Consider the following 16,595-nt stretch of genomic DNA (forward strand, 5'->3'; position numbering starts at 1 on the left):
TTATAGTTGTAAAAATCAGGTCATTTATTTCCTCAGCCCACATTATGAAATCTCTGCTATAAGTTAGCTATTTACAAGATCATTCAAGCCCTCAATCCATCACGATCATCTTTAGAAATGATTATTTACACAGTACAAAACATCCAAACACCAAAGCCCCTCCCTGCTGCACACAAAACAAAAACATCTTCTTTTTTTAACCACAATAATTGTGCATTTTTTACATGTTAATAATCCTGCCTCCAACCCCACCCCGATTACTAATGAGTCACAGTACTGGTCAGCTACTAAACTCTATATTTCTCATCCAGACTGTCGGTAAGACGGCGACCCACACATCCTTTAGAGTATCCCAGTGTATGTCAGAGAGTAAATGAAGCCTGTGAGGAGCAAAGCGCTAAAGTTCAGGAGTTCATGCTGGTTTGAAAGCTCAGCACAGAGGAAGGAAACGCCGCCACAGCTTAGGGACGCGAATGGGAGGAAATCCTTTTTTTTTTTTGCCTTTTCAACATTTTGGTAAATGAAAATAAAATCACCAATGAGCCAAACTGAGCCTGTGCAATCAAAATCACACTTAGGCCAGACGAGGGGTTTGTTTGTGAAGATCCAATAAAACCAAATCAAAGCAAACAGCAGCAGCGAGTCACCACGTCCAAATATTCTTCAAAATGTGCTGCTTGTCGCTCTTTTCCTCCGTTAAACTGAGGACCTTCTTCATCCTGGTCTTTTTCCAGCGGCAGACTAAAAACCACACCCATGATGATGATGATGATGATGTGACTGAAGTCTAAACTCTTTGGTAAGTCAGCTCATCAGTTTGGCCGAGGACTAAACAGACCTAATAATCTTAAGACTTGATGGGATTCATTTCACAAATGCAATGAGAAAATTAGAAAAGACCTGAGAGCCTGAAAGGACAGAGACAGTGTAAACAACCACCAGGGACAGTTCGTGTTCATCCAGCAGCTCTGGATCAAACTCTTCTGGAGTGTCAGAGCAACCTTCACATTTGGGCCGATGTCAACAGTTAAACCATTTGGGCTTCATTTTGTTGGAGGTACACCAACACCTAGGTGTCAGGTATTCTTCCTCTAAACAGATCTCTCCCAGATGTCTTCACACAGCCACGATGTTATTCATCTCCCATTTCTGAGTGGTTTTACTGGTGTCACAGTCTGATACGAACACTTTGTGAAGCAGATCGGAGCGGTCCAGACATTTTCCTATAAGGAGAATACAGCAGCGGGATTACTGACGGACGCTCACAGGCCACCTACAAAACACACACCAGGGTGGGGACCTCCAGGCCTCAAGGTCCTGCAGGTTTTAGACATGTCTTGAAGTTCTCCAGAGGTCTAGTAATGAACTAATCATGTGATTCATGGTGTGATCTGACACACACAGGCCCTCAAGGCCTGGAGGTCCCCACCCCTGGTCTACACACTAGTGCTGTCCACATGCACTGAGGGACAACTGTGGGAAGGCTGCCCTTTAACAATGATTGGTGTGGACACGATTATTACTGCTGTGAGCGTGCAGGGTGTCACACTGCAGGGTAATGAAAAACAAACCAGAACCTTCTGTGCTGGTCTGGTCTACATTCTGCCCAACACTCACTGCAGGATGTAGACCAGACCAGAGCACGGGCAAACCATGAATGGTGTGTGTGTTCCTGTCTAGCTATCTTTGTGAGGACCCAAAGCTGCATTCACTATACTTGTGAGAACCAACAGTCACTTGTGAGGACACACTCACCGGTCCTCACAAGTTTGAAGGCCTTTTTGAGGCTGTGGTTTTAGTGTCAGGGTTACAATTAGGTTATGGTCAGGTTTAGGATGAGCGTTTGGGCCCCTCCTCCAATTGGAGGCGGGCGGTGCACGGGCCATCCCTCGGTAGGGTGTCTGGGTCCTGGATTGTCCACGGCGTCTGCCATGGTGCACCAGGGTCCAGTCAGAAGTCCATCCAACCATGATGAGTTTTTTAATTGTTGTTTTTGTTTCACCAAATGAAAAGAAATTTTTAACTTTTTAAAAAGTTTTTAAAGAAAGAAAATGAATTGGTTTTGAAAAGAACCTTTTAGTATTTTACAGAAAAAAGAAATCAAATTATAACAAATGAATGTGTGTGCCTATGTGGCGGCGATTCCACCCGTGAAGGTCTTCAGGTCTAGTTACGCACAGTGGAAAGAGGAAACCAGGCTTGCTCTCAGCGACCTGCTCTGTCCGATGGAGAGGAGTGAGCAGAGAGTGCTTCTATTTACACCCTCCCACTTGTACACGTCTGTTTTTCAGTTCGAATTTCGTTTTAGAAAGTTCTTAGTTTTTTGGGTAGAATTTCTCCAAATGTATTTTTTGATCACTCCTCACTATCAACAACATGTTTTTAGAAAGATTGTCATTTTTTAACCATGTAAATCATTTTTAATCATGTCTACAGTATTTTTTTAACCGTGTACTTAGTATGTTTAACCACAACTGTATATTTAATTTATGTTTTATTATTCTTAAATGTAATTAATCAATTGAGTTTGTAACTGTAATACTGTACCAATTAGGATTAAAGCCAAATGGAAATTGTAATTAATTGTTATGCAATGATTGGGTTTAGGGCCAAATTATTGGTCCAATTAATTAGGTTTAAGACCAGAATGGTTATGGTTTATCATGTGGGTTGGGGCTTAGTTAAAGAATAGTGTTAGGGCCAGATTAGGGTTAGGGTAAGGGGCTAGGGAAACCATTATGTCAATGACGGTCCTCACTAAGATAGCTGAACGGGCTTTTGTGTGTGTGTGTGTGTGTGTGTGTGTGTGTCTGTCTCTGTCTGGCACCAAAAGCACTTCTGAGGCTGAAGTAAATGATGCGAACAGCAGCTGACTCCATGTGTGATAAAGCCAAAAGTGCCTTTGATGATGAGAAAAGATGAGTTAAAATGCCAGTGCAGTCCTTTACCTGTTGGCACATGAGTGAATCGATGCAGATCCTGCAGACACAGACGGGAAAGGAGAGAAAAAAAGGCAGTAAATTCAGCTTGTGTCAGAGATTTTCTGCCTCCTACATGTTGGTGTGATCTCAGTGCTTCCAGCCTCCACACGCTGCTGAGCAAACATCTAAAGACCAACACTACATCCATCTTATGATCTGTGTGTGTCTCACCTTGAAGTACTTCCACTCCATGTGCTGGTTGGTTTCACAGTGTGTGATGATGATAGCAGACTTGTCGCCTCCTATGGTCAGGCACTGATCATACTGCATCAGCTGGTTGGCTTCATTGATGCGGAACAGCTACACAGAGTTCAGGGTGAAAAACCAGAGTCAGGATCTGGACACCTAACGTAAAGCCTGCCTCCATCCTTTCTGTGACACGAGGCAGGAGAGCACACTCATGGAGCGATAAGGAGCCCAAGCTTTCATCTACAGAAGCAGCCAGCTGTCCCTTTAACCCACTGATCACAGTAACACTGGCTCATGTCGTCACACCAGAGGAAAACAAAGAGCCACGTCACGTGTGACAGTGTTTAATTACCTGGTTTCCACCCATCCTGTGGCACGGGCCCAGCTCTACATTCCCTCCGTTAGTGTGTCCCATGCTGTCGATGCAGTAACTGGTGTCGAAGCCCCGGATCTGCAATCACAGGGACAGTGAAGCATGCTGTGTGTGAAACATGTTTATGCATCTTTGTGAGGACCAAATACTGGCAGGCTTGTGGGGACCAACAGCCCTTATGGCAGTGGTGTCCAAACTCCAGGCCTCAGGCCGGTGTCCTGCAGGTTTTAGATGTGTCCTTAATCCAACACAGCTGATTTAAAGGCTAAATGACGTCCTCAACGTGTCCTGAAGTTCTCCAGAGGCTGGTAATGGACTAATCCTGTGATTCAGGCGTGTTGACTGAGGGTGAGATCTAAAACCAGCAGGACACCGGCCCCCTCGGCCTGGAGTTGGCCAAGCCTGCCTTATGGGGACTAAACGCCCGTCCACACGAGTGGGAAGACAGTTTTGAAACTCAAAATGTGGTTTTAGGGCCACAGACAGGGTTATGCATTCATCTTTAATGGTTAGGGTGTGCGGCTAGGGAAAGCATTATGTCCTCACTATGATATCAAAACGAGAGTGTGTGTGTGAGCACGCCTACCTCCCCCCACTCTACATTTTTAGGAGGAAGTGGGTAGTGCTGTGGAATGTCGTATGCTATTTCCTCCATGAACCACTTGAAACTTTTGCATCGATGCTCCTCCCTGCAACAAGCAAACATGAGATCAGCTGTGTGCTTAGCAGCTAAAGATGAATTCAGACAGAAAAACGCTTCATCCTCAGGTCACATAGTCCTGCATGTTATTTACTGCACACCTGTAACACACCACTTTAAAACATTTACGCTACAGCATGATAGAGGGTGCATGCGTAGCCACATCTTTCTGAGCACAGTTGGAGGTCAGTGTTTAACGTTTCCACAGCGATGGAGTGAATTTGTGTCAAAAGCACAACAAACCTTTATATGATCGTACCCACATTAAACAGTTTTCCCTAAATGAAGACCAACTCGTCGACTGCAAATCATACAATCACACTGCACAGCTGAAGGAATACATCCTGGGGAAACTCAGTCAGTGCTACACTATGTTCTGAGTGGGCGTTCACTCAGTAAAAAGGTAGAAGAGTGGTTTTTGTGCACCTGAATCGTTTAAGGTCACTGATGTCTCCGTAGGCCAGAGTCAGAGTTTCAGGGCGGCTGGCGTAGAAGTAGTCCTTATAGTCGTCCCACCAAACCTCCACCACACGAACATAGTTCTGCAAACACAAATACAACACATGTAGATGAAGTACCATCCCTTTCATGACAGAGTGATTGCATAGGTGTAGCGGTGACTGTGGGCAGAAGGGCAAAAGCATGCATCTGCTATTGGACCTGGCTCCATGCATGCAGGTGGAGGGCCAGATGGCAGCAACACCTCCTTTGTGTAGACAGAAACTTGGAAATGCAGGACTCTGTGGAAACTTGAAACAGAAGATGTGCACTATACAAGTTTCCATCCATTCACACGTTTGTCTGCTTTCACCTTGAGAGTAGGCGAGGATCCAACATGTGCTGGCGGAGGGTTGCCTTGCCATCCCTGAAGTCTGTAGATGTGGCCGACGCGAGAACAGGGCACAAAGAGCAGCTGGCCACCACACTGCCAGATCTGGACCAGCATACAGAGTCACAGTAACCATGATGTCTTTACAATGTGCAGGGATGAACATAAACTGGACAATTCAAAGTCTACCTTGTAAGATATTTCAAAATTCTCCCCTCCCCATATCTGCAGTCCAGGGTCGTACAGTCCCAGCTCAAAGAAAAAGTCTCTTTCTATAGCAAAGAGACCTCCTGCCATGGCTGGAGACCTGCAGGTATAAAGAAACAGTCCTCAGCCCGAAACAAGCTTCCATCTCTTTGTAATCATGTGACTCTACGCGGTCAGTCCCTCTGCTGACGTGATAATGAACAAGTGACACTGACAGAGACATGAGTGAAAGACAGCAGGAGGACGAATGAAAATGTGAAGACAGAAAGGAGTGATGGTGCCCCAGTCCGAGCCCAGTTCACACCAGAAGCTCACCCACAGACCCCACAAATATCCCAAAGTCCCTTCAGCTCGGGACTCAACCCACCTTAGGCAACGCAGCCGCCAAGACCACTTAAAGGAAAGAAGGAGGCCTTTCAGACAGACTCAGGGTAAGAGACACCTGAGAGGAAGCTGTGCTACACTGAACAAAGAAGAGTCAACAACAAGCTCCTCCCCTCCAGTGGGTGGAAGATAGATGTGTGCAGCGATTCCCCAAAAGCAGACACCTAAACAATGACTCATACTCATGACGTTACCTCTACACAGGCACGGCTGACATGACCTTAAGATTAGCATTTTCTGTTAAGGTGAGGCTGCTCTACTCCTACTGTGAGCCCTGTGAGAAATGACCGGGACACGTCCACACGAGTTAGGAATGACTGTGTGTACCTATAAGGCTCAGTCTGAGTTTTTCTCAGCTTATGCTCCCTGGCTCCCAGAGGGATTCTCTTCCACAGCATGCTCCAATCCCAGGCGCCTCTAGCAAAACCGTTGCTGTCTCCTCCACCCTGGGGCTCAAAGGTGAATGTCTCGCCGTGGACGGAGTCGATCAGAGGCACCGTACACACCGTTCTGACACAGAGGGCCACGCATGCAGCATACGTGGAGAGGAGGGGTGTACATGAAGGGGATGACAGCAGTGCCAGGAAAAACACACAGACAGACACAGGGAAAGGTGCCACGCGGGGTGGGGGTGGAGACACAAACAGAACAGAGGTCAGTTTAACAAGCTGGTGCGTTGTGTGTACCGGTAAGGCTGGGTGGTGTGCGCTCTCTTGGCCTTCTCTCTCTGGCTAAGCGGCACTCTCTTCCAGAGCAGGCTCCAGTCCCACGCTCCTCTAGCCAGGCCGTCCTCGTCTCCGCCTTGCTGGGGCTCCAGACTGTACTCATTACCATCTATATAGTCTATCAGCGGCACTGTGCATACTGTCCTACATACACATAAACACACACAAGCCTTTGGATGTGCCGCTTTTCAACAACAGCGCTGTAAAACCAGAGTAAAGGAGTGTGTGGCTCAGAGCGTAGAAGTGATGCAGCACAGCAGACGATCTAGAGGCGCGCAGACTGAGCAGCCACGGTGGGACGACGACGCGTCCTCGGAGCGCCGTCAGACCTTTCTGATACAGAAAACTGATTAAAAAGCATAAAATGTCAAAGGACTGGTGGAGGGGAGGCCCTAACTCACCGAGGCTCCATCAATACAGCTCCAGGCACTCAGCCACTGATCAGCCATAAGATTAAAACCATCTGTGCCACATTGTTGAGCCATTTTTAACATTCAACAGTTGGATCCATATTATTCTGGTGATGTGTTGGTTTTCAATCAGAGCCATCTCATATCCAGATTATATTATGTGTAGATGATATCGCAGAACTGAAAAAGCAACAGGACACCGACTCAGACGGCTTCGCGGTTAGCGAGGCCGGTTCGCTCATCTGTCCAAGACACACTACAGAGCTGCAGGTCATCACATTTCATATCTTTTTCTTAATTTAAAAATAAAATCTTAAATTTGACTTTATGATAGTTCAGTCCGTGACTTTTGAGCCTCTAAAATGCATCTGTTTTGCGTCTTTGTGCGAATCTGCTGCTGCGATAACAAACTCACACAAACACAATTTGTGCAATTTCCCTTTGGGGGTCAATAAAGACAGCCGACTAAATTATTCAGCAGGTTGACTCAAAGCCCTCGAATTACAGCTGAAAGTCTGCACGTCGTGATTTGATTTCACATCGATCACACGGGAGCAACATTACAAATAATGTCGTAATAATAACGTCTGTATGTCTGAGTTCACGTCATTGAACAGGACGTGCAAACAGAAAAACTGAAACTGTCACAGCAGTGCTGAAAAACAACAAGCTGCAGGTTAACAGACAGCACAGCTTCACAACCACGACAGCTGTGATAACATGAGGCTACACTGTGTGTGTGTGTGTGTGTGTGTGCGCGCGCACTACCTGTCCTTTGAAATGGGAGCGATCAGTGGAGCGTACCAGTTGATCCCGACCTCACAGTGAGCATCCAGGTAGACCAGCACCTTTAAAAAGGAAACCCTTTGAAATGTGATGCTGCAAAGCTGAGCCTCTGTCTAAATGTTGCTCCACGCGTCCACTGACATCCTGAAATATGACAGCAGCTCCGACTCCTGGGTCACGAAATCTGCCGACTCGTGAGAATTCTTCCTTCTCTTGCTCAGAAACATAAGGACCAGTTCATTGTGGCTTGATGTCAGCAGCAAAAACACACAACGCCTTCAGAGCAGGTTTGCATCTGCAAATCTGGCGTCACATGACACAAACGAGGGTTTAACTGCAGGCATGTTTAAGGACAGATGAAGCGCCGTGTCTGTTGGTAAAATTGTCACAAACACGGTGTCCACTCTTGCTGGCTGTGACCTCCAGTCACACTGTGACAAACCTCAAAGTGTTTTTTCTCCAGCATGTTTAAACTTCACGTTACAAAGACAAGGCCTGCCTCCTGTTCTCTGCAGTTTGAAAATGAGAAACTAAAAGTTCTCACTCTGCTGATAGATTAGTCGTGTGTGGTTTCATCCCTGTTAGAGCCAGAACGACTGGCCCTCTGCAGCTGTTTGTGGACGCTCCTCTGCACTGTGTTCGTGTCCTCTCTACATGCTTTTCTCCCGCCTGTCAGCTGATCTCCCATCAGTTGTCTGAGTTCTTTTATTCGGCTTGTCGGACTGTCGGTGATGCAGAGGATCACTGACAGGACTGCTGGTGCCATTCGGCACTTTTACAAATCAGTTATTGACACTTATTTAAAGATGGGAGCCCAGTTTACTTTCTTACTATATGAAATTGTTTCTGCAGTAATAAAGTGTACATACAAAACAAAACAGTTACATCACATGGAACCAAAATCTCTGCGGAAAACTGCAGCAGTGCCAGAACGTAAGAACTGAGCTGGAACGGTTTCCTGTCTGCAGCGGCCGCACGTTGGGATCTCTTCAGAGGCGATGTTGTACATTTAACACAGAGTACTCTTACACACTACACACAGTACGTCACTGTGTTTATTTTAAATTCTGATCAGTTCGCTAATTAAAAGTCTAAGAGACATCGTCAGCATTAGAGAGGAAAAGCAACAGTGGCGTCACATGGTACCTGTCCTTTGGTGGCCTTCTTGGCTCCAATGCTCCTGGCCTGTATTAATCCTTCCCTCTTCTCATTCCTGAAGAGTTTGACGAGGCCGTTCCACTGCTTGATGTACTCCTCCAGGCGCTCCTTCAGATGGACTGCAAGTGCATTGGTTAGCCAGCATTAGTACACGCGTTTGGACCAATGAGCATTTGAGAAAACAGTTTTGGTTTGCTGACAGACGAATGCTGGAGTAAAGACATGAGCTGGTGATTGTTAGATTTGTATTGTTGATTGTCATTTATGCTTAGAAATATCTACTCATATATGCTTAGAGTTGTATAATCAATGTCATGTTGGTAGATTCTTAGGAGTCTGCAAAGGCATCGTGTGCACTGCAGAGTCCTCTGGCATCCACACCCTGGCAGCTGGGGAGAGGTCTACCTCGTTTTATTGTTTCATGGCAGGATAAACGTAGCTGTGTCAGTTTTAGTCTGAGTGCCTTTAGTTTAGATGGACCGCTGGACTTCCAGACCAGCAGGTTTAGGGAAGTCTTTATGGGGTCACACTCTGACCACACACACACACACACAACTCTTTGTGTGTATGAATACGTTGTATGTTAATGAACCTATGTATATTCATGTGACCTCGATAAAAGAGCAGTGTTACGGGGGAGCGGACGAGAGCGACTGAGGTCAAGCGAAGGAACGGCGCTTGTCGTGGTTCTCTCCCTCATGCATGAGTAACACGAAGAACTTTGCCTACTTGTGTGTTGCTTTTGCTGTGTAGTTGAATTGTCTTGGACGTTCCAGCGAATGGGTTTAAGCTACACACCTATCAGTGATGTGTTCCCACATGTGTGCTGCACACAGCACCAGCTGATTGATATGTTCATGGCTGTTAGCAGCTGATCACACAGACGTTTCTATCATAGGTAGGTTTCCTTACATTCCACTAAGTTAGAGTTTAGCACTCCAGCCTAGTCAGACAGCATTAGCTAACTTAGCTAGCATGAGTCAGCTGTGCAGCTTGTCTGGTCCTCCTCTCACTTTCATGTCCCTCTCTGATGCTCCACAGCTGAGTGCAGCGTGCTGTAGCGAATACACTGACATGTGTCCGTGCTTTGTTTCTCTACAGTCAGGTTGTTAGCCTCTGTCTTCTCTGTGCTGCGTTCTGGCTCCACTGGGGGATTACAGCCGCCCACGTGGACGTCTGAGGAGCGTGCACAGACATGATGGTAACACCATGTGACACCTTGCCTCTGACCACAGACTGCAGCAGACAGCACCACGTGAACCAACAGGACGGCCTTTGCAGGTGATCATTAACAGCATGATGGAAAAAGGAGGCTGTTCACAGTGGAACCAACACGCATCTAAAATGATGTTTTTAAACAGACCCACCTTTGTTACTGAAGTCATCTATCAGGACAATCTCAGCCAGGTACCTGCGAGGAGTCCTCTTGATGACACTGTGGACAGTCCTCATCAGCGTTGACCAGCCTTCGTTATGGAAGACTATCACCACGCTGGATGTGAGCAGTCTGTCGTCGTAGTGCCAGTACTTACACCTGCACAGAGGACACGGTGTGCCATGAGAAACCTAGTTGCTGCACAGCGTAGTACAGTCTCGCTGCACCAACGCAACTCCTACACGGTAAAACTTGTTGAAACTGTGCATCGACACTGTGACACAGGCGCCGTCTAACAGTCCGACGCTTCAGCTCTGCATCCATCAGAGCGCGAGTGTGTGAGCGCCAGGTTAAAGTTCGAAGGCACAGAGAAAGCATGTGCACAATGTGTGTGAGAATGAGGCTAACGGTGCATTTCAGTCCACGGCAGCAGGACCCATAGCCTGAGTCTTGTGTTAATGTTCCTTTCACACTAGGGCTGCTCAATTAATCGAATTTTAATCTCGATTACGATCTGGGCTTTCAACGATCATTAAAAATGACCGAGCCGATTATCAGCCCCTCCCTCGTGCTTTACTCTCGCGCTGCTCCGTGTGGCAAATCGAGCGCACCTCTCTGCGTTTCGAACACGCGTCACAACAATTAAGAGCAGCGGTCTCAACACATTGTTATTGTTAAATAAATATCGTCAAATAATCGAGATCTCAATTTCAGTGAAAACAATCATGATTATCATTTTTGCCACAATCGAGCAGCCCTAGTTCACACCGACTCGTACATGCAGAAACAAACACAAGAACATCATTCACCGAATTAGTTTGCAGCCTGTACGAGGATCTGAGTGGAAGCATTTATGTTCTCACTTCAACTGAGCGATAAAGTCAGCAGCGCCAATTGAAAAGGCTGTGAGGCAGCACCTGTGTCACGCTACACTCTGCCAAAGGTGTCGTGTTAGAAATCGGCCACAGTGATTTGGTCATCACGCCCATTTCTGCACTCAGAACACAGGATACGGCGTACTTAATGATGTGTCGCTTTTCTGTTTACGAGAAACACATTGTGAACACGTGTCTGCACACGCGGCATGATTCAGTATCATTTCCTGATTGATCCCTGAGTGAGGTTACAGGAGGACGATCGGTGTTAGGCTTACTGCCCGTTTCCTGTGGCTATTGAAGTTTATCTCCTGTAACATTAATCAGGTTGATGTGACTGCAGGACAAAAGATGGCAGACATGCATTCAGTGGAAGCAGTACTTACTCTTCGTGGCGTATGTCATTGATTGTTCTGTCCAGTGAAATCATGTCACTGGCAACCATGTTGAAGCCAAACTCTTTGATGGAGGCCTGAACCGAGTCTTTGTACTCTGGACCCAGGACAAACGGCTTAGCGCCCTCTCCGGGTCCACCGGGGACCCCTGGAGGTTCAGGCTCCTTAGGCTCAAAATTTCCCAGGATACCTTTCTTCAGGACGGGGCTAGTGTAGGCGTGTGTGTGCGGTCCGAATGTCACATACTGCTGTTGAATCACCTGCTTCTGGTTGGATTGCTCCTTTGAATCCTTGGGAAGGTCGGCCCCTCCTGAACACAAACCAAGAGATGACACAGGACCACAACATACAAGTGCTAAGAAAGTTAGACTTTAAGTCTTTGGCAGGAGAAAACACCAACACCACTGTCAGGGCTGATGTTAATTAGCAGTGATTACAGACCAACAAACAATCACTAATGAGGATCATCTTCTGTCAGCTGCTCCACAGCAGACTATCTCCCTATCCCAGCATCCCCCTGCATCTCCTCCTTCACTACATCCATGAACTTCCTCTGAGGTCTTCCTCTTGCCCTCCTGCTCCGTCTTCATCACCCTGTGTCCAGAACATCCACCCTCCCTCCTCTGCACATGTACAAATCCTCCTAGCCTCTCTGATTGACTCATGTCTAATACAGGAGGTATACACCAGTATTGGTGATTTAAATACAGTAATACCGTGGGCTGTCACTTTGATAGTCACCCGCTTTGGCCACAGTCAGGAAAAAACAAGCCAGTCCTCACCGTGTTTCAGTCTGATGGAGTCGAGGTCGACCTCCACCCCCTCCACATGAGGCCAGGGCATCACAGGCTTAAACTGCTCTGCAAGGTCACCTTTGGGCAACAAGCTGTCATCCTGCATGATGAAACACAACAGACATGGATATTAAACACGTGTGTCCTACACTGAAATACAATGCAGCTCATTTTAAACATTCACAGAGTTAATGCAGCCAAGACACAGCGAGTCTGTCTGCGCGCCACGCTGGTCACAAACACGAGCGAATCAAAACCAAACACACCACAAACAAACAAACTCGAAAGGTTCTGCAGAGAAAAGCACATCAATATCATTACTGTCCTGTTCTAGATGTTAAATTCTGATAATCAAACGTGATTCAAACATATGGTTAGTGCACAAGATCCTAAATAAAGTTGCTCCACTGCAGTTACCAGGTCCACCACAAGGGGGGGCTGTGCTTCCAAGTGTGCGGAGACTTCAGCTCTTCTGTCATGATGTGAACTAATGGATTGTCGGCATTAATCATTAATCATTTTGTTTTGTGCTTTATGGGATTGTATTTATATGTTTAATATTCTGATATCTGGTAGTGTGTGTGTGTGTGTGTCTGTTAGTGTGTGTCTGTTAGTGTGTGTGTGTGTGTGTTAGTGTGTGTGTGTGTGTGTTAGTGTGTGTGTGTCTGTTAGTGTGTCTGTGTGTCTGTTAGTGTGTGTGAGTGTGTGTGTGTCTGTTAGTGTGTGTGAGTGTGTGTGTGTCTGTTAGTGTGTGTGAGTGTGTGTGTGTGTGTGTGTGTGTTAGTGTGTGTCTGTGTGTGTTAGTGTGTGTGTGTCTGTGTGTCTGTTAGTGTGTGTGTGTGTGTGTCTGTTAGTGTGTGTGTGTGTCTGTGTGTGTTAGTGTGTGTGTGTGTGTGTGTGTGTGTTAGTGTGTGTGTGTGTCTGTGTGTGTGTGTGTGTGTGTGTGTGTGTGTGTGTGTGTGTGTGTTAGTGTGTGTGTGTGTGTGTCTGTTAGTGTGTGTCTGTTAGTGTGTGTGTGTGTGTGTGTGTGTGTTAGTGTGTGTGTGTGTGTGTGTGTGTGTGTGTGTGTGTGTCTGTGTGTGTTAGTGTGTGTTAGTGTGTGTGTGTGTGTGTGTGTGTGTGTGTGTGTGGTGATTTAAACTGTAGCTTTTCCTTTTGTGTACAGTCCCTGAAACCAAATCCAAAGAAAAGAAACACAAACACAGACATCTATACAAACAATGAGGTGTGTGCGTTGACTGTGTGACAGCAGGGTCAGGCTCCAGCATCCCCGGGCCGACCTGGGTGACTGGATTACATACAGCTGCTCGCAGGCTCGGTGACCCACCTGCTTCAGCAGGGAACAAAGCTGCTCGTGTAGCACGTTAACCTAAGATGATGAGAGCCTGTTCCTACTTCTTCATGGACTCGCTCAGCCAGATCTGCAGCTCCGCACGTGTAAAACCAACTGAGTGTGAGCAGCTCTCAAACCTCAGCACGCCAACAAAGAAATAAACAAGTTGGTCATAAATGTGTAAGAGCATGTGTTGGTCAGCTTGCTTCAGTCTTCCCTCATTCACAGAAGTCAGCGATGGATTTTTGCAGCGTCTGTCTAAATTGACAACGCAGAATAAACCCCGCCTCCCCCTTGTTTGATGATCTGGTCTGGTCCAGGTTCAGCCCTTCCGAGCTGATGTTAAACAGCCAAGCAGACGGCGAGGTGTGTTTCAGAAGAAGACACACCGGTGGAAACTAAACTCCTAGTGAAGGAAGCTGCTGGACTTCCTCAGCGTTAGCCAGTTTACCTTATTTCTATTAGAAAAATAATGTTTTTGTGTTTAGCCAACACTTAGTGGGTGCAGGCACACTCTTTGTGCATGTGTGTACTAAATCATGTATCTGCCTCACTGCTGCCAGGACACACAAATCAAACCTCAGACTGTCCCACACTCACTCCCGACACTGAAGGAGCCCCACTGATATCTGAAGGAGCACAGGAGCTCATTGTTCGTCTATGCACTGTTTATTTAGTAATAATAAGACCTTATGGTTATAGCCCCCCACATAAACAGTTTTGCACGCTGCCTGTGACTGCTGCCTTCAGCAAGCTAAATCAGATGAAACCCTGCTAGAGTTGGCCATGAAGGTGAACCGCTCTGAGGGGTCACGGTTCATGGAGACAGAGGTTCTCTCACCCTCAGTACAAACCACCAGGTGGCGCATTACCCAGTGTTGAAGGTTGGTGGCAGGCCCAGACGACACACCACAGCAGGTACATGACTACAGGTGGGTTTCATAAGCAGCCCGTGTTAAAAATTAAATATCACCAGTAGCTGCAAACAGCTGTGATCGCTCCGTTGATCCTTCACTAGCAAACTGTGACACAAGCTGGCAGAGAGGCAGCAGTCCTGCCTGAAGCTCACAGCACAGCCTCAGCGCAGCATACCGAAGACCATAGCAGGGAGTCTGTGATGGGTGCTGCCCGTTAGCTGTCTAACATCACACTGTTCAAGAGACTCGGTGTGATGTTGACACCAACAAGAAATGAGCAGAGTTGAATCCATGTTCAGAGAGAGGCACGGCACCCACACAGCCTCTCTGCACCAGGCTGGTGTCGGTCAGCCGTGGCAGGATTCATTTACTGCCCTAAAATTGCTAATACACTAATACTCCACTAGGCCAGCATTCAACAACACCCTACAGTAACTGTAAGTATGGATGAATTATCAGCAAAGTATCAAAAATAACTCCTTTTTAGTACTTTGAGCATTTGTGGGGAAAATTCCTGGAAATGGTCCAACCCCCCATCCATCCACCACCACAGCAACTGTCATCATGTGTATCAATATACACTCATGTGGCAAAAACAACTGGGATACGTCTTTTGTCCATATAGCCCAGCCCTGTAGAGGTGACACCATTTCTGTGGCAGCCTCCTTACACCAGATCCAATAACGGTGTGAAACCCTGCACCAGTCCCCTCTACCTACACCTGCCTCCAGCCAAAGAGGCAGACAATGTCCTGAAGACATGACAACAGATGGTGCAGCCTGTCTGTCTCCTGTGTTTGACAGCGCTGTAAGACTGGTCAGGGCTTCAGGACACCTGTTCTGGCACAAATAAAGAGGACGTACTGGACACTTGTCCTCTGACAACACCAGCGTGACTGTGCAGAGCCTACACCATTAAACAGCTGCAGACACGGGACACGACACGTAAAGGTGTCCCACTGTGGGCTGCGGCGTGCACACAGATCTGCCTCTGAGGTGTGACTGAGGCACCGGGAGCTGCTGAAGCCTCCATCAAAGCGCCAGAACACGTCCCCGGGACCGGGTCCACGCAATCTCCACACGGGTGCCCTTTCTTACATAACCCAAAAAGGATCTGCGTTTCCGGCTGGAATTGAACCAACAACCTCCCGCCGGCCATGACCGTGTGGCTCAGTGGCACACTGGTCTTATGTCTACATGCAATCATTTGAATACCTTGCAGAAAAACCGCAATACCGGAACAACTTTTACAACCCACTTCCGCCTTTGACTCCAACATGGTGACATATGCGGATATGAATGCTGGGAGCCACGGTGCTGTCAGCAGCAGCGACTGTACAGCTAGAGTCCAGACCACAGCGTCCGCTGACTGCCCAACACACACACAGTGCAACAGCGTGTCATAACTGCTCACACGCTAACACTGATGTGGCTCAGAGCCTGTTGTGTACTCACCCTTTTCTCAAACGGGCTGTCTCTGTTGGCGTTGGGGGTCAGGGTGGACCAGAGCACCAACAGGCCCAGAAACGTGCCGATGACCAGCAGGCTCCGCAGAATGAATCCCACTTTGAGCCTCATGTTAGCAGCAGCCGCTACGCTGCGTTAGCTTCAAGTTAGCACGGGAGCTAAGCAGCTAACAGGTCGCTAGCTTGTGCTGAATGTTGAACAGGCTCCTGCTGACGCAGCGACCTCCGCCTCCACTACACCGACACGCCGTGCCTCTCCATGCTAGGAACAGTTTCTTCTTCTTCGGTTGTTTCTCGGTCGTGTCCGGCTCTCTGAGGCGCCGTGTAGATGTAGACGCAGTACCACCACCTGTGGGGCTGTGCTGCTGCACGGACGACAATGCTGGTAGGCTGTGGTCTCCACTGCTGACAGGCTCACGCACGGGCTTAAAAGCAGGTATTACTGGGTGTGGAGACAAACAAGAGGTCGGTCCTGTCTGGTTTGTTCGTCATTAGGAGGGATGTGGCTCATTGTCCACGTCATATACAATTGTAAAAAGCGCATCCAAGGGAACAGTAGGCATTGGTAGCATTCACACGGAGTTAATATGAAAGCATTCAGAATAAAGGTACGGGGTGATAATAAGTCCAAATCATTAGAAGCAATGATTCGGTCTCACCTGGTACCAAGAGGATGCAGAGAGCTGAATCACAGGTGTG

General features: G+C 47.4%; 1 protein-coding gene across 2 annotated transcripts; it reads right to left on the reverse strand.

Annotated features, from left to right (window-relative positions):
- Nucleotides 1-16,380, reverse strand: galnt7 (UDP-N-acetyl-alpha-D-galactosamine: polypeptide N-acetylgalactosaminyltransferase 7). Of its 2 annotated transcripts, none has more exons than XM_004572371.3 (15): nt 15,886-16,380; nt 12,170-12,281; nt 11,379-11,697; nt 10,110-10,276; nt 8,731-8,861; nt 7,567-7,646; nt 5,991-6,173; nt 5,262-5,379; nt 5,055-5,177; nt 4,670-4,785; nt 4,130-4,232; nt 3,523-3,621; nt 3,153-3,281; nt 2,949-2,979; nt 1-1,223 (listed from the first exon to the last, which is right to left on the reverse strand). In XM_004572371.3, the coding sequence occupies exons 1-15, from the start codon at nt 16,006-16,008 to the stop codon at nt 1,117-1,119; spliced, it is 1,941 nt and encodes a 646-aa protein (XP_004572428.3). In that variant the 5' UTR covers nt 16,009-16,380; the 3' UTR covers nt 1-1,116. The 2 variants fall into 2 exon arrangements, with proteins under 2 accessions (XP_004572428.3, XP_076740623.1); XM_076884508.1 differs by lacking the exon at nt 5,991-6,173 and adding an exon at nt 6,350-6,532.
- Between the last annotated feature and the right edge of the window lie 215 nt (nt 16,381-16,595).

This window comes from Maylandia zebra, linkage group LG6 (assembly GCF_041146795.1).
Source record: "Maylandia zebra isolate NMK-2024a linkage group LG6, Mzebra_GT3a, whole genome shotgun sequence".
Taxonomy (NCBI): domain Eukaryota; kingdom Metazoa; phylum Chordata; class Actinopteri; order Cichliformes; family Cichlidae; genus Maylandia; species Maylandia zebra.